This window comes from Poecilia reticulata, chromosome 13 (assembly GCF_904066995.2).
Source record: "Poecilia reticulata chromosome 13, P_reticulata-male-v2, whole genome shotgun sequence".
Lineage (NCBI taxonomy): Eukaryota > Metazoa > Chordata > Actinopteri > Cyprinodontiformes > Poeciliidae > Poecilia > Poecilia reticulata.
This window is the reverse complement of record NC_088842.1, coordinates 34,082,409-34,106,736: the sequence shown is the minus strand read 5'-3', so window position 1 is coordinate 34,106,736 and position 24,328 is coordinate 34,082,409. Positions and strand designations below refer to the sequence as shown.

Sequence of the window (24,328 nt, the reverse complement as noted above, 5' to 3'; positions counted from 1 at the left end):
AGGGAACATTGTGGGAACACTGTGGGAACACTGAGGGAACATTGTGGGAACACTGAGGGAACACTGAGGGAACACTGAGGGAACACTGTGGGAACACTGAGGGAACACTGAGGGAACACTGTGGGAACACTGAGGGAACATTGTGGGAACACTGAGGGAACATTGTGGGAACACTGAGGGAACACTGAGGGAACATTGTGGGAACACTGTGGGAACACTGAGGGAACATTGTGGGAACATTGTGGGAACACTGTGGGAACACTGAGGGAACATTGTGGGAACACTGAGGGAACACTGAGGGAACATTGTGGGAACACTGTGGGAACACTGAGGGAACATTGTGGGAACACTGAGGGAACACTGAGGGAACACTGAGGGAACACTGTGGGAACACTGAGGGAACACTGAGGGAACACTGTGGGAACACTGAGGGAACATTGTGGGAACACTGAGGGAACATTGTGGGAACACTGAGGGAACACTGAGGGAACACTGAGGGAACATTGTGGGAACACTGTGGGAACACTGAGGGAACATTGTGGGAACACTGTGGGAACACTGAGGGAACATTGTGGGAACACTGAGGGAACACTGAGGGAACATTGTGGGAACACTGAGGGAACACTGAGGGAACATTGTGGGAACATTGTGGGAACACTGAGGGAACACTGAGGGAACATTGTGGGAACACTGAGGGAACACTGAGGGAACATTGTGGGAACACTGAGGGAACACTGAGGGAACATTGTGGGAACACTGAGGGAACACTGAGGGAACATTGTGGGAACACCGAGGGAACACTGAGGGAACACTGTGGGAACACTGAGGGAACATTGTGGGAACACTGAGGGAACACTGAGGGAACATTGTGGGAACACTGAGGGAACACTGAGGGAACATTGTGGGAACATTGTGGGAACACTGAGGGAACACTGAGGGAACATTGTGGGAACACTGAGGGAACACTGAGGGAACACTGTGGGAACACTGTGGGAACATTGTGGGAACACTGAGGGAACACTGAGGGAACATTGTGGGAACACTGAGGGAACACTGAGGGAACATTGTGGGAACATTGTGGGAACACTGAGGGAACACTGAGGGAACATTGTGGGAACACTGAGGGAACACTGAGGGAACACTGTGGGAACACTGAGGGAACATTGTGGGAACACTGAGGGAACACTGAGGGAACACTGAGGGAACACTGAGGGAACATTGTGGGAACACTGTGGGAACACTGAGGGAACACTGAGGGAACACTGAGTGGAGCTAATTTATCCATTTAGCACTTTTGCTAACTCTGAAAACATTTAGCGCTCTTAGCTTCCCCTACATTTATTTTCTTGGCTGTTTTGTAAACTTTCAGTTGAATAAAGTCCAACATCTGTGTTGAAGTTTGAGTATAAATACCTGCCACACCATTCAGATTATGAACTGAGATCCAGCTGGGTAACGTATGGATCTTTTAGCAGCTGAATTTAGGCCTGTTCCCGTTTCCCTGTGATTTACTGCTGGAATAACAACACACTCCTTTCCTCCTGCTTCCTTCAGGGAGCGGCTGGATAAGATTTCCCTCCATTAAAATGTGATGAGAGATTTCTGGGGCCTCCAGCCGACTGGACCTCCGTCCTGCAGGAACAGACGGAACCAGAACCGGCAGCTTTCTGTTGTCTCCAAAAACCCGTTTTACTTCGTCTGGTTGCTCTGAAACGGTTGATTCTGACCGTTCAGCTTGTTCAGGTGAACTTTGTGACCGAGACGGCAGACTCAGGCCCAGCAGTGAGGAGCGCCGCTAGCTAAACCCTAAAACTGGGAACTGCGGTTCTGCTAACGCTAAAAACGTAGCGGGAGCTAATGCTAGCACGCTAACTACAAATTATTCCTGCCTTTGAAAGATCACAACCCTCAAGCACCAGCTTAATTACCGCATCATAATCTACGTCAGTGACGTGATGACAGGTGAGTCAGAGCCTCACCTGTCATCATGAAAAAATAATATAAAATCCTTTATAAAGATATTTTCATCCTGTGGTTTGTACTATAAAGTACATATTTTTCATTTAATTTAACCAAATCTGATGATTCTTCTTCTTCAAAATCGCTGTATTGTCGCATTTTCCCATTCAAATGTCAGAAGCGAATCAGGTGAGCCTCACCTGGGATTACGCAACCTCTCTCTAACTGTACCGGTTTGCTCCTCCTGTCTGTAAATAAAATGGTTAAAAACATTTAATGTATGAACTGATTTTCCATAATTTAACTTATGTATTTAATGTACTGTGTTTCTATTGTCACTAACTGTGTGTGTATCGTGTTTCATGTGCTGAGGAGCGATCAGAAACGGCAGAGAACAGACTCCAGGTGAGGCAGGCAGTTCTACTCCCTCACCGCTGGGGGCGCTCATGATCCCAGACATTATGACTCCACAACTGCAGAGTAAGACACAGTAACAGAGATCTAGCCATACAGTAGCTGAATACAGAGAAAGACATGGTTTTGAGTTGAACTTTAACGGTTTCTCCCTTTGCTCCCTTTACAGCATGAAATTAACAATATCTACATGTCTAAGTTTGATTGAGATAACGGAATTATCCTGCTGCGCGGCTAAGCTTGTTAAAGTCTTTTTGCCCTCCAGCATTGTGCGCATGCGCGAAATTTCCTTATGTAAACAATAACATGCAGGGGTCTAGATTTGTAAATACGGATATAATTAAGTCGATGCCTCACCAGCTACGAACCTCACGGCACGTCACTGATCTACGTCACTGATCCACGTCACTGATCTACGTGTTCTCCAGCGCTCAGACATTCTGTGGTAAAACGGAACTGCTGCGTCAACACCCTTCAGAATAAGAGCATGATTGTAAACTTACAGTCAACCAAAACTTAAACAAACTTTAATCATATGAAAGTTTGCAAAACTAGTGAATTAGCTCTTGCTTTAGTATCTGTAAAAATGTATTTGTTGAACTAAGAGCGTTAAATGTTTTCAAAGTGCTAAACAAAAAACTAGCTCCACTGTTAGCACATTAGCACCAGAGTCACCGGACGTCTGAGAGCGTTTCTTCCGTCTGATGTACGAAGTAAAGAAAATGTAAATTTGATTTCTTGTTGCTTAATTTTACACCAAACAGAAACTTACAGAAATCTCTGCGCCGACCAGGAACTGTGCGTTTACTTTGACTGGGCCAGATTTCTTCAGTCTGCCACTTACAGCACACACAAACAAAACGTTTTAGTCACTTCGACAGACAGATGAAGTTTTAGTTCAATAAGGACAGGAAGACATTTTGGCTTGAACCGCCATGCTGCTGAAATGTTCTGCTCTGGTAAACCATCCAGAGGACAGAGAGGACATTTCACACGTCAGAGGAGGTTCATGGACGCAGAGGCAACAGAGACGCATTTCAGTTGTTTTTATTCCTCATTCATATTGAAACAAACCAATAAAAACAGTCGGGGCCAACAGAGACGGACACAAATCCATAATCAGACCGGAGTTCAACATTCAGACGTAATTATCTGCTGCCATCTGGTGGCGAAAAGAGGGAACTACACACCTTCAAGATGAAAGAGAAACAGGAGAAAATTTAAAAAGTGAAATTATAAAACACAAATTGCTAAATTTAGTTTTCAGAATAAATAAACGAGCTGCTTTAATGTTTTAATCTGACAAACTAACTGTGCTATTGCGCCTCTTTGGCGACACCTGGTGGACAAATGGTTCAACATCATGTTCTTCGGGTTGCGTTAGATGTTCTGTTGTCTGGATGACTGGGTCATAAACGGGCTTCTGCAGAACTTTATGGAGTTCTGAAGCTGTTGGACGGGTGAGAAGCCTGCGGGACTCTGCAGGGTTTAAACGAAGTTCAGATGAGGTTCAGATGAGGTTCAGGTGAGGTTCAGATGGGGTTCAGATGGGGTTCAGATGGGGTTCAGGTGAGGTTCAGATGAGGTTCAGGTGAGGTTATAACTGGGTTCAGGTGAGGTTCAGATGAGGTTCAGATGGGGTTCAGATGAGGTTCAGGTGAGGTTCAGATGGGGTTCAGGTGAGGTTCAGATGAGGTTCAGATGAGGTTCAGATGGGGTTCAGATGGGGTTCAGATGAGGTTCAGATGGGGTTATAACTGGGTTCAGGTGAGGTTCAGATGGGGTTCAGATGGGGTTCAGATGAGGTTCAGATGGGGTTCAGATGGGGTTCAGGTGAGGTTCAGATGAGGTTCAGGTGAGGTTCAGATGAGGTTCAGATGGGGTTATAACTGGGTTCAGGTGAGGTTCAGATGGGGTTCAGATGGGGTTCAGATGAGGTTCAGATGGGGTTCAGATGGGGTTCAGGTGAGGTTCAGATGAGGTTCAGATGGGGTTCAGATGAGGTTCAGATGGGGTTCAGATGGGGTTCAGGTGAGGTTCAGATGAGGTTCAGGTGAGGTTCAGATGGGGTTCAGGTGAGGTTCAGATGAGGTTCAGGTGAGGTTCAGATGAGGTTCAGATGGGGTTCAGATGAGGTTCAGATGGGGTTCAGATGAGGTTCAGGTGAGGTTCAGGCAGAGTTCAGATGAGGTTCAGGCAGGGTTATAACTGGGTTCAGGCTGCAGTTCATCCGCCAGGATCAGACGTACGCTTTGGTGCTGGCGCTCTCTGAGGCCGGAGCCGCTTTGTAGATGCTCTGACCGCCACTGGAGTTGGAGTGGTAGGAGAACTGCCTGCACAGGCCAGAGGTCAGAGGTCAGCAACAGCCTACTAAGCTTGTCACAGTGCCCCCAACTGGACACAACGCGGCGCTGCAGTCTGCTGGTGTTTACCTCGGAGTGGGTGTGTAGGCGCTCCGCCTGCAGCTGCAGCACAGCAGAGATCCTCCCAGTATGGCCAGACCAGAGGACGCCCAGCCCAGGTACAGACCAGTACCCATCTCAAACCTGCAGCACACACTTAGAGTTACACACACACACACACACACACACACACACACACACACACACACACACACACACACACACACACACACACACACACACACACTCAGGAAGGTACAGAGGCATCTGCAGGTCACTGACTTCAGTCCGGCGTGGAACGGGTCATAGAACTCGTTGATGATTCTGGCGGCGTACCAGGAGACCGCCGTCAGGGTGAAGACGCCTGGAGGATGAAACAGAGCAATGTAAAGCCAGCAGTACCGGTCCAGAACTCTGGTCTGACAAACTGATCTGGACCTCTGGTTCTCCAGACTTCCTGCAGGGTTTTCGTACCAGAGAGGATGAACAAGACGCCTCCGCTCAGGGCGACCTGCTCCTTGACCTGCTCCGCCATCCGGCCGATCTTCGTGCATTTGAGTCCGAGAATGGAGACGATGATGGAGGCGAGACCGAGGATCAGGGACAGGATCATCAGAGCTCTGCAGGCCTGCAGGTGAGCTGCAGACAGGAGGATCTCAGAGTGAGCGCTCTGACAGCCCATCCGCCCAGGAGTTTCAGAACATCAGTGTGTTTCAGGATGATTCTCCTTCTGACGGTCCGGCGGACTCGATTCTACAACAGTCTGGAGGAGGTTAGATCACGGAAAGCTAAGGTTTCACTCACAGTCGAGGCCCAGGACCGTCTTGAACTTGCTGCACTGGACGGACCCGAGCGCCGTGGCGGCGCAGCTCATCCACAGGCCTTCGAACTGCCACGAGCTGGTGGTGACCGTCTCTGCCTGGCTACGCACCTTCCAAGTGTGAGAGGTCGTAGAGCTGGACTGTAGACACCAGGACACGATGCCCAGAACCAGGCCCAGAACCTGGAGACACACCCCCATGCTGACCGATGTCCACGCAGAGACACACCCGGACAAAGAAGGGACCGCAGGGACTCAGCAGCTGTGGTCTTCCTCTGCAGATGTTGGTTTCTGGGGTTCCTCAGGGTGGCGTTCTTGGTCCTCTATGCCTTGAACTTAAAAGCTGTTAAAGTTAGGGTGCCATCGCCTTTGAGGTTTGTACCTGCTTCATCAAGCCCAAAGGACTCCAAACACTTTTACCCGACATTCATCCATTCACACCCTGATGGTGGAGGCTGCCACACACCGGCGCCAGCGGTTCCAGCAGGTGGAGTGTTTTGCCCAAGGACACGACGACTGACCAGCGGTTTGAACCGGCAACCCAGTCACAGCCCAGTGAAAGTCAGTAAAACTTTGAGGCAGCTCATGTGGAACGCTCCATCAGATCAGCGATGCTTTAACTGGTGGGTTGTCTGTTGAAACCCCGCTCTGCCCGTCTTTGCCGTTGTGTCCTTGGGAAAAGGCTCTTTACCCGGTTTGGTCAGAGCCGCTACGTCGTAGCGTGAATGTTTGGAGTCCTCAGACTCGATAAAGGACTTCAGGACATTTATTTACTCTCAGTTTCAGGAGATTAACTCTCTCCATGGTGGTGGGAACAAGATCAGACCTGATGATCCTGGTCTTTCTAGGTCAACGCATGTTTAACGCCCCCAGCATTATGCTCAACAGTAAATACAGCAAGTACAATAAATAACCCGACAGTGCATAGAAACACAAAACACTCTAAAAGGACGGGAACAGCAGATAAAGATGACTTTTTAAATCTGATGGTGGGAAACTGGACAGCGGAGGTTTGTCCTGAAACTGCCTGAGCTTTTGGTCTTCACTCGATCTGAAAATGGGTCATGAATGCAACACGTCCGTCTTTACTGCAGCCCTACAGAGGTTCTGTTGAGCCGAGCAAACCGGTGCCGGGTTGTTTCTTACCTTCTGCTCAGACTTCAGGGCTGATGAAGGGTTTCTGTTGCTTGGCGGCGCCGGATCTGAAGCGTCTCTGTGGAACCCGGCCTGATCGAGGTCTGCTGGAGGTCGATGAACTCTGGGAAAGGCTGAACACACACGCCAGTATCGACTCTCAGGGATCCCAGTTTCACCACCAGCAGCTCCCACGCTGACCTCTGGTTTCGGCTCTACAGAGGTTCTGCTGGTTCTAACAGAGTCAAGGCCGTTTTCTTCCCACTTCAGCACCATCGTTAACCTTTATCTGCTCATTTTTAATTCCCTGAGAACCAATTTAAAACCAGACAGAATGAATTCGATGTTCTGACAGTTCTTGTATTTCCGACATGAACCTTTGTAGCAGCAGATCGGACAGAAGAAATGTTCCTCTGGTTCCTGACGGACTTCAGACTCCTGTTTATCAAACTGGCTCCATGTTTGCACGCCTGCTTCGTCGCGCCAAACCGCCCACTGACTTCAGCATTGGAACAACAAAACTGGCTGATCTTCCTGAACCAGAAACATTCAGTCACTGAGGATCAGATTTTAGACCAGAGCAGAGACGTCGTTCAAACGACTCCCAGAGAGTCGGAGCAGACCAGCATTTTGATCGTTTCGAGTTATTCAAATATCAGTTTAAGTTTCAAGACTTTTTACCATGAATGTTGGAGAAGATTCCTTTTTACTAGTAATGGAAATCACTAAAACGTTAGCTGTGCAGTTAGCCGCATTAACCCTACAGCAGTAATCATGAGTTTAGCTAAAGCACAACACTAGCTGGCGCTAGTGCTAAAGCTGTACACCAACATGGCAATTAGCAGAAGCTAACGCTAAATTCATCCACCATATGCTACATCACAGTATATCGCCCCCAACTGGTCTAAATCTGCCGTTACACATCCTCCTGTAACTTCAGCGCTTTGGGAAGTGATTCTTTTGAACAGATTCAGTTTGATAGTTGCCGAGTTTTGTTAGTACTTCAAAATAAGAGCACGGATATAAACGTCACTCCACGCTCTGTAATAAAAAAATGATCTGTAGCATCAACTCATTTTTATTTCTTTTTGTATTTCATTATGATCATGGTTGAAAGAAAACAAAAAATGAACATAAATATGATTAAATTGCATTTTGTGATCAGAATAAAGGTGTGTGTGTGTGTGTGTGAGTGTGTCTGTGTGTGTGTGTGTGTGTATGTGTGTGTGTGTGTGGGTGTGTGAGTGTGTCTGTGTGTGTGTGTGGTGTATGTGTGTGTGTGTGTGTGGTGTATGTGTGTGTGTGAGTGTGTGTGTGTGGTGTATGCGTGTGTGTGAGTGTGTGTGTGTGTGGTGTATGCGTGTGTGTGTGGTGTATGTGTGAGTGTGAGTGTGTGGTGTATGCGTGTGTGTGAGTGTGTGTGGTGTATGTGTGAGTGTGAGTGTGTGGTGTATGTGTGTGTGTGAGTGTGTGTGGTGTATGTGTGAGTGTGTGCGCGTGTGTGTGTGCGTGTGTGTGAGTGTGTGTGTGAGTGTGTGTGCGTGTGTGTGTCTGTGTGAGTGTGTGGGTGTGTGAGTGTGTGCGTGTGTGTGAGTGTGTGTGTGAGTGTGTGTGCGTGTGTGTGTCTGTGTGGGTGTGTGGGTGTGTGAGTGTGTCTGTGTGTGTGTGCGTGTGTGTCTGTGTGTGTTAGTGTGTGTGTGTCTGTGTGTGTTAGTGTGTGTGTGTGTGTGTGTTAGTGCGTGTGTGTGTGTGTTGAATAATCAGATGTGAGTAAATATGTTATGTTAGTCTGATAGCAGCTTCAGCTAATCTCATAATCAATGTCGTCATTACAAAAATAAAGGTTTCTGTTGTTCGTAACGAGCCCAGCAGAGGGCGCAGTGACATGTTCTGGAAATGTTAGAGATTTATTTGACAGATAAATGAAGAGCCGACTGGACATGGAGCTCCGGCCAATCAGATCGCTGCTCCTCCGCCTCCTCTCATTGGCCGACTTCAGCTCTACAAACAAAGAAAGCTAGAAATGTGACTTTTTTCTAAAAAAACATCAGAACCTAGAGTTTCTGTTTAGCCGAGTCAGACGTCGAAGGTTGAAGAAATACTGGATCAGAACCCGACCAGCAGCGGTTCTGATCAGTCTGAACCCAGAAGACGGACGCGCAGGTTCCCGATGTGGAGCGATGGCTGTACATTTATACAACTTTACATGATTCTACAGTCCAGTCCGGGTGGTGGTGCTTAGACGGCGCCGCCCGGCCCACCGGGCCCACCGCCGCCGCTCCGGGTCCGCAGGTCGTGCCACAGCTTGACGAGCGGATCGCGGTTCTTCCAGATCAGCTCGTGTCCAAACAGGATGTACCATCTGAGGAGAGACAGGAAGGTCAGGCCAGAAACCCACAGCGACGCAGCGCTGCCCCCTTCAGGTCAGGCTGGGAACTACAGCCCAAACACACACACACACACGCACACACGCGCACAGACACACACACACACCACACACACACACCACACAGACACATGCACGCACACACAGACAGACAGACGCACACACACACACACACACAGACACACACACACGCACACCCACACAGACACACACACAAACACACAGGCAGGCGCGCGCACACAGACACACACACACTCACACACACACACACTCACACACACACACACACACACACACACACTCACACACACACTCCTTCTGGAGGAACTCACATCCCGAACAGAGCTCCTCCCAGATGCGCGGCGTGGTCGAAGAACCTCCATCCCAGCAGCAGGCCAGCTGTATCCATGGCAACGATGGCCTTCAGGGCCTGCAGACAAAAAGTGGGGGGGCAGAGGGTGAGGCGGGGGGTCGGATCCGGGTCAGCACCAGAACAGGAAGTGGGCGGGGCTTCGTACGTTGGCGGCGGTGAAGGTGAACATGGGCAGGAAGATGATGGCCAGTTTGGCTTCGGGCATCTTGGTGCAAACGAGGGCGAGGACAGCCATGATGGCGCCGGACTGCAGGACAGGAGGACATGTTGGACAGGGGGACATGATGGACAGGGGGACATGTTGCACTGACGGACACAGAGGACTGACCGCTCCGACAGACGGGCCGTAGCGTCCTGTGGCCGTCTTCCACAGGTAGCTGGAGAAGGAGGAGGTGACGGCGGCGGACAGGTAGACGGCCAGGAACTGTTCCCTGCCCAACATGGAGACGGCGCTGCTGGAGAAACTCCACAGGACGTACATGTTGGCCGCCAGGTGGAACAGGGACATGTGGCTGAAGGTGGACAGCAGCATGGGGACACACTGGGCCGCTGAGGGGACACGCTGCGTCACTGACTGCTGCTGCTGCTCTGACTGCGTTTCACTCTTTATGCTCTAGTTAATAATTCGTCAATATAATCGATAATCTGATCAGTAGCTGGCCCAGAGGACGGACTCACAGGAGGCGGGGTTGGAGGTGAAGTAGCGGAGCATGATGGGCAGCGGCACCAGCGTCCAGGCGCAGAACACCAAGACGTTGGCAACGATGATCCCTGAGGAGGAGGAGGAGGAGGAGGAGGAGGAGGAGGAGGAGGAGGAGGAGGAGGAGGAGGAGGAGGAGGAGGAGGAGGAGGAGGAGGAGGAGGAGGAGGAGTTCTGGATTAAATGAAGCGCCGAGTTGGATTGGACCCGACACGAGTTCTGCTCCAGAACCGGCCAGGAGGAAACGGTACTGGTCCGATCACTGAGCTCCAGAGACCACAACCTACGACTAGAGTAAAATCTTTTTATTCTGGTTTTTATCTCTTTTTAATCCCAGATTTAATCCCAGGTTTAATCCCAGGTTTAATCCCAGGTTTAATCCCAGGTTTAATCCCAGGTTTAATCCCAGGTTTAATCCCAGGTTTAATCCCAGGTTTATCTCCAGTTTATTCCAGGTTCAGACGGATTTTTTCTCCAGTTAATCTCACATTTAGTCCAGGATAATCTGGTTAATCCAGGTTTCTGACGAGTTTTATTTTATTCTCATTCTCTTGGATTTTATCCTGGATTAAATTTCTCCATGTTTCCTGTAAACGTTGCCCCTCCCACACCTGTTTCTGGATTGTTCCTGTCAGAACCTGATGGCCGACCTGCAGCTGCACCTGCTGCAGATCCACCTGGACTCACCTGCCACCGTCTTCTGGCCTTCCGTCAGGCTGTTCCACCATTGGTTGATCTGAAACAGTAGCAGCCAATCAGCAGGTTCCCAGGTCGATTCGGACCGACCCGATCGGACCGACCCCAACGGACCGACCCGCTCACCTCCTTGCGGACGTCTCCACGTTTCTGAGGCCGCAGCTTCTCCAGCCAATCAGCTTGCAGCTCGTTGAAGTAGCTCTGGACTCGGGACTTGAGCGACTCGTACTGCCAGATGGCCGCCGCGCCGAAGGAGCAGCCTGAGAACTGACCTGAAGTTAGAGCGACCTGTGACATCACCGATGAGGTCATCAGGCTCCACCTACCCCCACGGTGAAGAGGAAGGGCCTGACGAGGCGGCTGAGGGCCCGCGGAGGTGCCGGGGGCCGCGGGGCTGCGGGGGCCTGGTTCTGCAGCCCTGGACCCTCCGGCTGCTTTGGTTCCGGCGTTCTGGACGCTTTCTTGAAGCTGCAGCGCTGCTGGAAGCCGCCGGGCCACCTGGTGGACACACAGGGAACAGCAGGAAGCCAATCACACCGCAGACTGACGGACCAGGCGGCGGATTTATTTGGCTTTAACTGTTTTTACACTTTGTTTACTTTTAGTTTTAATTTAATTTTTAAAAAGTTTAGTTTTTTTATTTTCCCTCCACTTGTTTAATTTTTTCTCTTAATTATTTCTAATAATACTTTTTAAATTTTATAATGTAGTTTACATTTTAAATGCAAAAGTTCTCCAGGATATAAAAAACTAGAACATTTCTGAATTTAAAGGAACCAGCGTTCTGATCTGACCCAATCATGGCGACTGGTGCTGACAATTAGCAACAATGCTAAGGTTAGCATAAATGCTAAGGTTAGCAACAATGCTAAAGTTAGCATAAATGCTAAGGTTAGCAACAATGCTAAGGTTAGCATAAATGGTAAGGTTAGCAACAATGCTAAGGTTAGAATAAATGGTAAGGTTAGCAACAATGCTAAGGTTAGCAACAATGCTAAGGTTAGCAACAATGCTAAAGTTAGCAACACTGCTAAGGTTAGCAACAATGCTAAGGTTAGCAACAATGCTAAGGTTAGCAACACTGCTAAGGTTAGCATAAATGGTAAGGTTAGCAACAATGCTAAGGTAGCAACAATGCTAAGGTTAGCATAAATGGTAAGGTTAGCAACAATGCTAAGGTTAGCATAAATGGTAAGGTTAGCAACAATGCTAAGGTAGCAACAATGCTAAGGTTAGCATAAATGGTAAGGTAAGCATAAATGCTAAGGTTAGCAACAATGCTAAGGTTAGCATAAATGCTAAGGTTAGCAACAATGCTAAGGTTAGCAACACTGCTAAGGTTAGCAAAAATGGTAAGGTTAGCAACAATGCTAAGGTAGCAACAATGCTAAGGTTAGCATAAATGGTAAGGTTAGCAACAATGCTAAGGCTAGCATAAATGGTAATGTTAGCAACAATGCTACGGTTAGCATAAATGCTGTGTGGCGTCGCCAGCATGCTGACCTACTCCATTCTGAATGAAACACTGTGAATTGGCCCCAGCAGCTAAAAGCACCGAGATGAAAAATAAAACCAAACACTGTTAAACTGGTTTTCAATTTGTTTTATATTAAATTTTAAATGTGTACTTTCGGGGCAGACTTTTATCCTATCAGTTGTCATTCATAGTAATAAATTTCTTAGAATAATTCTGATTTATTGTTATGATAAATTCCAATCACTGACTTCTAAACTTCTAATACTCTATAAAACTGTCATTATTGTTTATTTTACTTTTTTATCCGCTGTTTGTTCAATAAAGGAGCATCAATAAATATCCAAAATATGTGAAAATGTGATTAAATGCGGTTACTGTGTGCAGTTTATTTACACAAATCAAACTTTTTCATGAATCTGGTGCCGTAAAGCAGCGTTTTTATGTATTAATGTTGGTATTTTGTTTCCACTGCTTTATGCTGGAACTGCCCTATTGAATAACAAACTGTGATAAATAGTAGGAAATTATATTTTTATGCAAGTTCTGAAAAGATACTCAAACTGTTATGGTGGTTGTTGACGTCATGGAGGAGAAATTAAATCAGATTAATTATAATTTATAAGCATTGCAATAATTAGCAAGTCTAGAGGAATTGGAAGACTGTTAAAGCTAATGCTAACTGTTACTCAGGAAGTAAATGAAATATCTTCGTTATCAAAATAATTTTAATATGAAACAAGGCCTTCACTTCACTTTGATTATTTAAATTAAAACGAAATGTTTTAATTTCAATAAATTAACTGAAAAACTGAGTCAAACAAGTAGCAGTTAGCAACAACAGCTAACTTTGTTATTAACCCAATAAGCTGGATCTGACTGTCCTTCATGCTAACTCATGCTAACAGATGCTAACTCCGCCCAGCGGAGCTCTCTGAGGCGCTGGCCGGGACCGGCTGCTCTCCCTCTGGCTGCCGAGTGCTGACTGACCTCCCGCCTTTCACGGAGCACAGGAACGGGTCTCCTCCGGTCAGTCTGCAGAGGACCGAGCAGCTCCTCCAGGCCATGTTGGAGTCCTCTGGTTCACCGGCAGGTACGCCACTACCGGGTCAGGAGGACCCAGCCCAGCAGCCAGAACGCCCCTGTGAGAATCACAGCGACACCTGGCGGACAGGAGGGGACAGCACACATTCAGACAAAAACAAAACAATAAAAAGTGTCATAAAGACACAGCATCACATCCGTCTACAATTTCAAAATAAGAGAGAAGAGCTACGTTAACGCCCTTCAAAAAAACGTAAAAAAGAAAAAGAAAATAATAATAGGAAAAATCAGCTACAAAAAGACAATTATTATTATTATTATTATTATTATTATTATTATTATTATTATTATTATTATTATTATTATAAACTAAATTGAACTAAACACAAGTTATTTGAATTTATTATAGAAAACTCAAAACAACAATACTATCACTAAAGTTAGTAAAATAAACTGTTTAGTTGCAACAAACTGAACTATTTCAATAAGTTCTGATTTAAACGTGAACCTCAGTACATGTCTATTTGATTCTCCACGTATTCATACTTTTTAAAATCAGCTTCAATTCTTTTTTACTTTAATTTTTTAAAATATGTATATTTTGTGAAACCCCAGAGCTACTGTCTGGTTTATTTATTTTTTTGTTATTTTATTAGTAATTTTCTTATCAAAAAGTTTATAAGAACATTTATTTACTGAATAAGAAGATATGGCACATTGAATGTTCAGTAGATGAAAATGTACATAAATATTTTTTAAATATTAGTAAACATCCCATAATCTTTGATTATTTTCCAATGAATGGAATAATAACACATTCTTTCACTTAAATTAGGTTTTTTTTATTATAACGTTAATAAAGTTCATTTTTCAATATATTTAACACCAGAATTAGGTATCTAGTTACTTTAACTCTACATTTACTTGAGCAATTTTTTTTTAAAATATACTTTTAGGAGTAATTTTACTGTAATTTTACTGCGCTGTACTTTAGTAATTTTATTATGAAGTAATTTTACTCTTACTTGAATAAAATTTGTGGTTTCTCTACCAACTGAATGAAAGTTTTATGTAGAAAGAAATTGATTCGGAAATTTATTTATATATTTTTTTTTTTGCCTTCTTTTGATTTTGTCTTTAAAATACCAAAATTTCCACTTAACTTTATGTTTTGTTCCGTCTGATGACGTAATTTTAAAATATTAACTGATCGATATTTGATCTCAGTACTTGAGTAAACTTATATAAAAAATATTTTTTTTACTCTAACTTGAGTTATTTGTTGCTACTTTTACTTTTGCTTGAGAAAGAATAAGTTGAAATGCTGCCACTCTCACTTGACAGTCTCTGTTCAACAGTAAATAATATTTTCATCAATCAGTTTTATTGATGAAGTGATTTTTCGGTGGGTGGGGCTTTTATTGTGAAGACGGCGCAGCTGCTTCCGGTGCTTGTATTTGTTGTGGCTCGGCTCGGTTCGGTTTGGCCCAGAACAGCCCAACGGCAGCAGCTGTAGAGAGAGAGAACCATGGCGGCGCCAGCGCTCTCCGGTCGGACCGGCTCGGCGGGCAGCCTCGGGAACAGCCCCACGTCCACGGCCGCGGGGAGGCCGCCCCAGGGCGGCTCCGGGCCCGAGCTGGACTTCAGGTCCGCGGCCCGCATGGAGGACCTGAACCGGCTCATCCAGGAGTTCAGCAAGCACGACCAGCGGGAGTACGACGACCAGCGGGCTCTGGAGATCCACACGGCCAAGGACTTCATCTTCTCCATGCTGGGTGAGCCGAACCGAACCGAACCGAACCGAACCGGCCCGGAGGCTGGAAGATGCTCTGCAGCGCAGCAGCATCCAGGGTGGCTGATCCGGGATCAGGTGCTCCGGTGTTTATCGGCGCAAACCTGCGGCTTCCTGCAGATCCGGGGTCAGATTCAGGTTCTGCCTGGTTCTCGATCATGAAGTTACACTGTAAAAAATGAACTCAAATAATTACAGAATTAAATCATGTCTATTAAATTAACAGTTTATTTTACAGCCATTTAACTGATTCAACTGCTGTTTGACTAACAGTTAAATCAAACTGTTACATATCGGGTTTGTTTATTAAACTGTTAATAAATAAATTAATTAAAACAAACATGTTTTTGACTTAAAAAAAAACCTTTTGCTGAACTAAAACACGTTATTTTACTGTCAGAAAAATAATATGTGGCTAATTTTTCACCATGTTAGTCAAACATTATAAAATTTTCTGATTTCATTCACACGATTTTGAAAGAATGTTTATTTCGCCTGTATTTCATCACAGTTTGCACAACAGAAACAGATTCAGATTGTTTTACAGACAGATGATTCATAAAAACGACTTCGCCTCCAGATTCAGCCATTTCTGAATACTTAATGTAGCAACTAAAGTAAATCATTAATGACAAACAGCAGAAGCTAAATCTGAGCTGGGAGATAAATATTTACCTTCAAACTGAACATTTAGTTCATTTACATATCATTATTTAGCTCAAATGTAATATTTAGTTACCAAACTGCAAGCTAAGCTTGTTAATATGTAGCTGAATAAATTCTTAGCTCCAAATTAAATATTTCATGTTTAGCTTCAAACTGTTTAGTCGGTTAACTAAACATTTAGTTCCAAATTAGTCAGATATTTAGTTTGAAGCTAAATATTTTCTTAATATATGAGTTCACTTACCAATAACAGGAAGTGGACTACCAAAATAAAAGCTGGGTCTTCTGAATCTCTTCCTGTTTCTTCTTCGTTTCTTTTCAGCTAAAAACAAAGGATGAGGCGTTTAAAGGCAATCCAGACGAAACGGTCTACACGCAGCTTTTATTTTGATAGTCCACTTCCTCTGATCAGGGAGTGATTATAGATATTAGCTAAATATTTAGTTTGGAGCTAATCGTTGCTAACTAAGTAAATAATCAGCATAAATATCAAACTGTTAAAGTTTTTCTTCCTGCTGCAGTACCAGCCCCACAGTATGACGCTGCCACTGCCATGCTCAATGAAATTGGGTCATATGTTTAACTTTGATGGTTCTGATCGGACCCAAACGGTCCCAGCAGAACCGGGCTCGGGTTCTCCCAGCTGCAGGCGGTCCGGTCCGGTCCGGTCCGGTCCGGTCCGGTCCGCGCTGACCCAGCAATGAGCTGAGAGGGGATTAGAGAACGATGCTAAAAAAAAGATGCAGATGGAGGATTTACTGCTGCAGCAGAGGGAGCCGGGTCGGATCGGGTCGGGCCGGGTCGGTGCCGTGCGGTCTGCTGTGTTCTGACGGAGAGAACCGGAACCATTCGGTCCTGCAGTCTGCCCACAGCTGTAACCCAGAGCAGAACCCGGAGCAGTAAAACGGGTCGGTTCTGACAGGAAGCAGAAGCTTTCGTTTCATTTGACGTTCCCGGTTGTTTGGATCGTCCATCCAGACCAGAACCGGTCCGGTTCTGTGTCCTGGTGGATTAACATTCCCGCTGAATCGTTTGGTTTCACTCAGCAGGAAACACGTCTGACGGATCAGAACCGGCTTTCTGCTCGGATCTCTGAAGGCCCCAGCAGCTCAGTCAGGCTCAGGTTTTGACTAGACCATTCCAACACCTCTGCTTCATCTGGTCCTGATGGCGCTGTGACCCCAAAACAACCCAAAGCGTCATGAATCCCCTTCGGATCCGGCTCATTTTGTGTCCCGGTTCGGTTCTTTGGGTTTCCTGCTGATACGTTTGGTTTTTCTAAAACACGTTTCAGCTGCTGCCTCACTTTTAAATCACTTAATTCATATTTACTTCATTCAATATGCAGCATTAGTCATAACTGACTTATGTAGAGTCGATCAGACAAACCGGTTCAGATGGATCCACGGCCCACAGCACCATCCCTCCACCACCGTGCTGTAAGCTGACCGAGGCGCCGCTCAAGTCGCTCTTCAGTAAAATCAGACTCGACTTGGACTCGTGGTCTGAGACTCGAGTTCTGGTCCCAGTTTTCATCGGATGTGATGAAGCTCTGCTCTGTGAATCCATGAATCCCAGGCGGGTCCAACGAGTTTCTGCTGGGAAAACCCAGTTCTAGACGACGCCACCCTGCGCCAGCGGAGCTCTGGGCTGTAAATGTCTAAAGACTAAGACATCATTGTGCATGAAAATGTAAAGATTTAGAAATAATTGTTTCATTTTCATGTAACAAATTCAACTTGAGGACAAGCTGGACCAGTTTGGTTCTTTCAGGACCGACTTGTGAACATCTTAGCTGCTGGTCCAGCCGCCTCACTGTCTCCCTGTTGTGACCTTTAACCTGTTCGGCCTGAGTTGGATCTGCTGCTCCTGGACAGATTCCCAGCTTTCCCTCGTCTTTCCCATCCACGTTCAAAGTACTGGATGAAAAATCAAAAGGACACTTATGGACGTCTAAAACTATGTTGGCATGACAACCGTTTTAATGAGCCACAAAGTGGCAGGAGGACAAACAATAAACATGATTTAGACTCCGCCTCCTGAACTGACCTCTGACCTTCCATCTGAGAGTGTCTGAGAAGCAGCCGGCGGCGCCGGTCCGCCTCACCGCAGCGCTGGAATGCATTCAGCAGCCTGGAGCCGGCTGAAGTTCTTTCAGCTCCGGACCCGACCGATCCCGTCCATCTGTGGACACAATGACCCGTCCAGACTCACCGGGGGTCCCAGAGAGGGGCCACCGGCCACCCTTAGAGAAACGCCTCCAAAGCCAGGGCTGGACCCAAACTGACCCAAAAGGAAACGGAGTTCGTTCTGACTTATGGATGATTCGTGGGACTGATGGTTTCACCTCCTGGTGGCGCTGATGAGACGGCAGAACTGATACAAATGTTTAAGGATTGGGAAAAAACTGAAAAAGAAACCGTCCGTCTGTCCAGCAGGTCCTTAGAAAGTCGGTTACTTCTGGTTATATTTGCTGCACTTGTTAGGAAAATGAATCTGGATTTTGGAGCAGAGCCATGAAAGATTTGATATTACCTCTTCCAACGTCAAGCAGCTTCTGCTGTCGACTCCAGATTTCTAATATTTATTGGTTGGATAACTAAAGTATGAAGAACCCAGGAGTACTGACGGGTTCTGTGAGATCCGTCCAGAACCACAACGGTCTGGCATCTCCTCCTCCTCATGCTGGTCACCCATATGGTCACACACTGCTGTGGGATGGCAAACCCATCCTTCTACCAGCGTTTATCACAAGTCAGCCCCTGTGTTGTGTTGGTGACTCCAGGACAAACTGGGCCTGCACCATTATGCTGCCTCCAACCAGTGCTGCTCGGCGTTGGTTGGAGGATTTGGTAATGGTTTTATAGCTGCTGTCCACTCTGCCCGTTGACCAATCAACACATTTGCTTACCAAATGCAGCACCACTTCAGTGAAGTTAAAAGTTTTCTTGTTTTGAAAGATTTACTGCAAAGAAATTTTCAACCAAACAGGAAATTCCTTCTAGCTCTTGCTTTGGCTCGTCCTTCGACCGGTGGGTTGCCGGTTTGAGACGCCGGTCCATCCGTCTGTCTCGTTGTGCGATTGGACACGTCGCCTACTGGTGGGGGTCAGAAGGTCGGAGGGCAAACTTGCCTTTGTCCCCAGGGCAACTGTGGCTCCTGTCCAGTAGCTTCCCACCATCAGTGGTTGATATTCCTACTGGAGAGTTGAGGGTTTCCCTGGGTCACTTCCCCAGTGACGTACATGACTTTAGATTGAACACAACCTTGTAGTAAGTTACTATACCTTCACCAGCGCAGAGTATTTTCACAAAAAGTATACAGTTTGGGAAGAATTTTAAACTCTGAAACCTTAAATATTCATGGCCCTTCACCTGGGGTTGTTTCTGTTGAAGATTTGTCTGAGACCAGGTTTCAGGTGATTGATTGGAGAAATGGGCACTGTTGCAGTTGGTCTTCGTTCTGTGCATGATGAGCTCATTCATTTCCTGATTGGTTCTTTCTTCCTGTCTTAGGAATGGTTCAGAAACTGGACCAGAAGCTCCCAGTGGCCAATGAGTACCTACTCCTTTCTGGAGGTGTTCGGGAAGGTGTGGTGGACATGGACCTGGATGAGCTTAGCGTCTACGCCCGCGGCACAGACTACAACATGGACTTCACTCTACTGGTCCCTGCACTTAAACTCCATGACCGGAACCAGCCGGTGACCCTGGACATGCGGCACTCGGCGCTGGGCCACTCCTGGCTCAGCCTGCGGCTCTTTGACGAAGGAACCATCAACAAGTGGAAGGACTGCTGCACTATCGTCGATCACATCAACGGGACCACCAACTACTTCTTCTCCCCAACACTGGTGGCCGACTGGTTCTACCAGTCCATATCTCTTGTGCTGCTGGAGGTGCAGAAGAAGCCACAGAGAGGGATGCCGAGGGTGGAGAAGGTGGATCGGAACGGGACCATCATCTCCGTCATCCTGGGGGTCGGCAGCAGCCGGATGCTCTACGACATCGTCCCGGTGGTGTCGTTTAAAGGCTGGCCCGCGGTGGCCCAGAGCTGGCTGATGGAGAACCACTTCTGGGACGGGAAGATCACCGAGGAGGAGGTGATCAGCGGCTTCTACCTCGTCCCCGCCTGCTCCTACAAAGGCCGCAAGGAGAACGAGTGGCGGCTGTCGTTCGCCCGCAGCGAGGTTCAGCTGAAGAAATGCATCTCGTCGAGCCTGATGCAGGCGTACCAGGCCTGCAAGGCCATCATCATCAAGCTGTTGTCCCGGCCCAAAGCCATCAGTCCCTACCATCTGCGAAGCATCATGCTGTGGGCCTGCGACCGTCTCCCAGCCAACTACCTGGCTCAGGACGACTTCTCCGCCCACTTCCTGCTGGGCCTGATTGACGACTTGCAGCACTGTCTCGTCAACAAGATGTGTCCCAACTACTTCATCCCTCAGTGCAACATGTTGGAGCACCTGTCCGACGAGACGGCCATGCTACACGCCCGCAAACTGTCTTCGGTGCGCTCTGACCCGGCCGAGCACCTCCGCACCACCATCGAGCACGCCAAGGCTGCCAACAGGTTGACGGTGGAAGTGCAGTGGCGAGGCAGCTCCACCAACCTGCCGTCGCCGCAGTCCGACGCCGGCGGTGAGAACCAGCCTGACGATCGGCTCGCCAAGAAGCTTCAGCAGCTGGTGACGGAGAATCCCGGGAAGTCCATCTCGGTGTTCATCAACCCGGACGACGTCACGCGGCCGCACTTCCGTATCGACGACAAGTTCTTCTGAGACTGAGACGTTTCCCTCCCCTCTCCTTCACCTGGTGCCCCCTGCCTCTGAAACTTTCTTTTTTTACTTTTTTTATGTTTCCTGCCACAAAGTGAAGTGATTGTCTAGTAGTCTGCCACAGTTTCTTATTTTTAGTTTTATTTTTCTACTCCCTTCCCCTCTGCCCCGGTTTTTCACTGTGTGCCCTGTGTTTTTTACCTTCTCAATGCCTTTTAAACTGACAGCTTGTTCTTAAAACTGAAGGAAGGGACTGAAATCCACCTCATGATCTGAGTGCTGGTCCTGGAAAAATGTTGATACTTATCAGGGATCCTGGAAAAGAGACAAACACATCAGTTTCCTGAATAAATCTGGTTTCTTTTGGGTTCTCTTGATTGGAGAGACTCCGTTGTTGAGTGAATATTGAAACGGGGCAGAAGTTGGTGTGTTGTCTTGGAACCAGGAGTGGACCCGGCAGAGATCCCTGTGAAGTGGATTCAGTCCCTCTGAGGAATGTCTTGTCCCTGCTGGGGGACGACGGTACTAAAGTCTTAGAAACTAACTGTAAATACGTAGAAGAAAAACTGACTGAAGAGTGTAGGCGGACGGAAAACATACTAATGTTAATTTGTGGGCTACTTTTTGTCTAATTTTGCACAGAATGTAAAAACCACCTCCTTTCCTCCTGATTGTGGACGTCCTGGTTTTAAATTGAACTTCCATGTGAGCGGAGAGGCGACACTGTGCCGATGCAGCGGCTGCCACTTCCACCGCGATTCCTCAGAAAATCTGGTTCATGTTGCGTTTCTTTGTGTTGTGAGGAACAAACAGCAGGAACCTTCAGACAGACGCTGGCCTCTTCCACCTTAAACGCTTTAAACTTGGAGAAAGCTGAGCTAGTCAGCCTAGAGCTGTAGCAGCGAAGTGTTGGCCTGCAGCTGCCTGGTTAGGACATGCTAGGCCAGGGGTGTCAAACTCCCGTCCTCAAGGGCCGCTGTCCTGCAGTGTTTAGATGCGCCACAGGTACAAAACACTTGAATGAAATGACTTAATTACATCCTCTTTGTGTAGATACGTTCTCCAGAGCCTTGCTAATGACCTAATTATTCTATTCAGGTGTGGTGCAGCAGAGGCACATCTAAAAGTTGCAGGACACCGGCCCTCAAGGACTGGAGTTTGACACCCCTTTGCTAGGCGGCTAACGTTGTAGCTGTGGCAGCTTTTAACCGGCAGCTCTTCTTCGGTGCAACATCACCAGTTTATTCACTCCCATAAGATGAAGAAGAAGATGAAGGAGTTACTGGTAGCAGAACGTCCAGTAACTCTGAAGCTACGCAACAACAGTGTTTACACCAGAGGTCCCCAAACCTTTTCCTCTGAGGGCCACATAACTTTTCCCTTCTCTGGTCGGGGTCAGTTTGTAACAGAAAAGTGTAACACGTTTATCACCTGCGCTGCCGGAAATTGTTGACGGAGGGGGTGCGTGCGTGTTTCTCGATTGAATTTTACCCAGGAAGCACATGGGCAAAAACCGTTAGTGAAACAGTCACTGGGACTGACTAGTATATATTCCATTGAGGGAAAGTAACTTTAACATATGAATTCCTCACATGTTAACATAAAGGCTCGTTTTGAAGTACAAGCTGCTACTAAAAGGTTTCGAAGAACTCGACCCGGAATGCGGCGTTCATAACAAACACGCGTGTTCATCTACCGCTAGCAAACAACCGTACTGATTACATAACATAAAAGTCGAGCAGTTCCCTAAAAGTCCAACAGATGGCAGCACAAAACACCCACAGTTCACAGGACACACTTCCTGCTAAAGAGCCCCCTGGTGGTTGAAGAAAAATACACATATAAACCATAAAATATATAAAATATATTTTCTCTATGGTATTGTTCAGGGGGCCGGACCAAAAAGTGGTAACTGGTTTACACGAATGATCAGCTGCTAACTGTTGAACCCCAGCTATAGTAGCGCCTACAGCGCCATCTGGTGACCAAACAGAAATAAAACGCACATTTGACTCCTACAGAGACGTATCTTTGACCAGGAGCTCTCACCCTCGGTGTAAAACGTACACTAAGGTACCTAAAGTCCTGGGACATTTAAACGCGACAAACAACCGCTAGCTCCCGCTAACGTTTCCTCATCGGCCACCGACACAGGAATGTCCGCTCCTCCCGTTACACCACCGTGATTTTTGTTTCCCTTGACGCTCAGTCGCTGCTGTGAAGCTTTAGAAATGTAACGGAGTAACTCTCATGACTTCTGACGCTGCATTTTCAGCTGGACTCTTTCAGCTCGTGGTAGCGGTACCGAATGGAGAACCCGACCCGTCCAGTTAGGTGAGTCGGTTCTAGCAGACGCCTCAGTAGGGACACCTGGTGGTTGGTCAGATAAATGAAGGCCACACCTTGCTGTTGCAATTAATGTGTCAATTTAAAAATGGAAGAATATTAGAGAAGAGAAAATGCCTGGAGAGTCAAAATCAAACCGGTTTCCATGGCGACTTCCTGCATCTCAGTGACGCTTCATTAACAAGTCGAGCTTTAAGCAGGAACTGAACCTAAAACTGAGTCGTACCAAAGTTTTCTTGAACGTTGAGTGTCAGAAGCTTCTGACTGAGCTGAAACATAACAGTTTGAGCTGATTGGACAGAAGAAACCGGCTTCCTGTGACCCGTTTCAACTGGTGGTTCTGCTGGGAAGGATGACTGACATGGAGATCCGAACAGCTTTTCCTAACATTTCTATTAAACTTTGAACATATCAGCGAATCGTCTGCAAACATCTTTACTTTCATAGCAGCTGAAACATTTTGAAGCATTTTTATCCTTAATGAAATCAGATCAACGTCACGAATACTTCACCGCTAATATATCAGTGTGACCTTTGACCCTGGAGTTACGTATTATCAGCGCATGTGACTCGGCTCTTGTCTTCTAGATGTTTTTCCAGAACCGATGACCCAGTTTGGTATCAGTTCTGCTCTTTGTAAGGTAATGTGTTTGAACAGAACAGAACCGGGTTAATTCGGGTTTAGGAGGTTCTGGGTGAGTTTTCCTGGGTTCGGTTCCGGTTAGCGTGAAAGTGGAAGTGTCAGTCGGCTCACCTGTCAGGTGGACCTGCCGGGTGACGGTCCTGCGTCGGCTACAGGGTCGCAGGTCGCCGCCTCCACATGCTCTCCGATGGTCACATGATTCAGGAACTTCCTGTTTGATAAGCTAACTCTCGTCTCCAGCTGCTTCTTTGTGTTTAAAGCAACGGGTCGGGTCCGACTTCCCGGCCGACCCGCTCCCACATCTGTGTCCCGAACATCACCACCAAAACAAGAAGCTTCTCCTGCGGCCGTCGGGCCGGTTATGTAGTCTCCACATATCCTCATCCTCAAGTGCAATTAGTGAATGTACACAAAGACACGTAGCATGAAGACACTCCAGGTCTGAGCTGCGCAGCTCCTCCACAGACTCACTCAGAGGCCCTGAAGCCATCAAAGTGCCACACACACACACACACACACACACACTCCTGCTCGGTGGAAATGTCGTCGGTGTTTTCTGACCTGGTCTCCTGTTGGGCTGTGACTCTTTCTGTTGTGTGTTTTGCTGCTTCCTGCTGATGATGGATTTTTGTTTTGAACTCAGACGGTTGAGAACTTCCTGCACTGTAACACCAGAGTCCTCATAAACACGTCCAACCTGAA

General features: G+C 47.1%; 3 protein-coding genes across 3 annotated transcripts; 1 reads left to right on the top strand and 2 right to left on the bottom strand.

The window, feature by feature from the left end:
- Window positions 1-3,404: 3,404 nt before the first annotated feature.
- LOC103475300 (claudin-1-like) lies at window positions 3,405-7,638 on the bottom strand. The gene is made up of 5 exons (XM_017308098.2): window positions 5,580-7,638; window positions 5,250-5,414; window positions 5,058-5,139; window positions 4,806-4,919; window positions 3,405-4,706 (listed from the first exon to the last, which is right to left on the bottom strand). Exons 1-5 carry the CDS (start codon window positions 5,794-5,796, stop codon window positions 4,613-4,615), a joined length of 672 nt encoding a protein of 223 aa, XP_017163587.1. The 5' UTR covers window positions 5,797-7,638; the 3' UTR covers window positions 3,405-4,612.
- Window positions 7,639-7,791: 153 nt separating this feature from the next.
- Window positions 7,792-13,505, bottom strand: LOC103475301 (presenilin-associated rhomboid-like protein, mitochondrial). Its single transcript, XM_008426824.3, has 9 exons — window positions 13,349-13,505; window positions 11,211-11,382; window positions 11,011-11,151; window positions 10,876-10,924; window positions 10,167-10,259; window positions 9,817-10,037; window positions 9,634-9,735; window positions 9,448-9,545; window positions 7,792-9,091 (listed from the first exon to the last, which is right to left on the bottom strand). Exons 1-9 carry the CDS (start codon window positions 13,423-13,425, stop codon window positions 8,968-8,970), a joined length of 1,077 nt encoding a protein of 358 aa, XP_008425046.1. The 5' UTR covers window positions 13,426-13,505; the 3' UTR covers window positions 7,792-8,967.
- A 1,262-nt stretch (window positions 13,506-14,767) lies between these two features.
- LOC103475302 (nucleotidyltransferase MB21D2) lies at window positions 14,768-24,328 on the top strand. Its single transcript, XM_008426825.3, has 2 exons — window positions 14,768-15,177; window positions 19,376-24,328. The coding sequence occupies exons 1-2, from the start codon at window positions 14,931-14,933 to the stop codon at window positions 20,638-20,640; spliced, it is 1,512 nt and encodes a 503-aa protein (XP_008425047.1). The 5' UTR covers window positions 14,768-14,930; the 3' UTR covers window positions 20,641-24,328.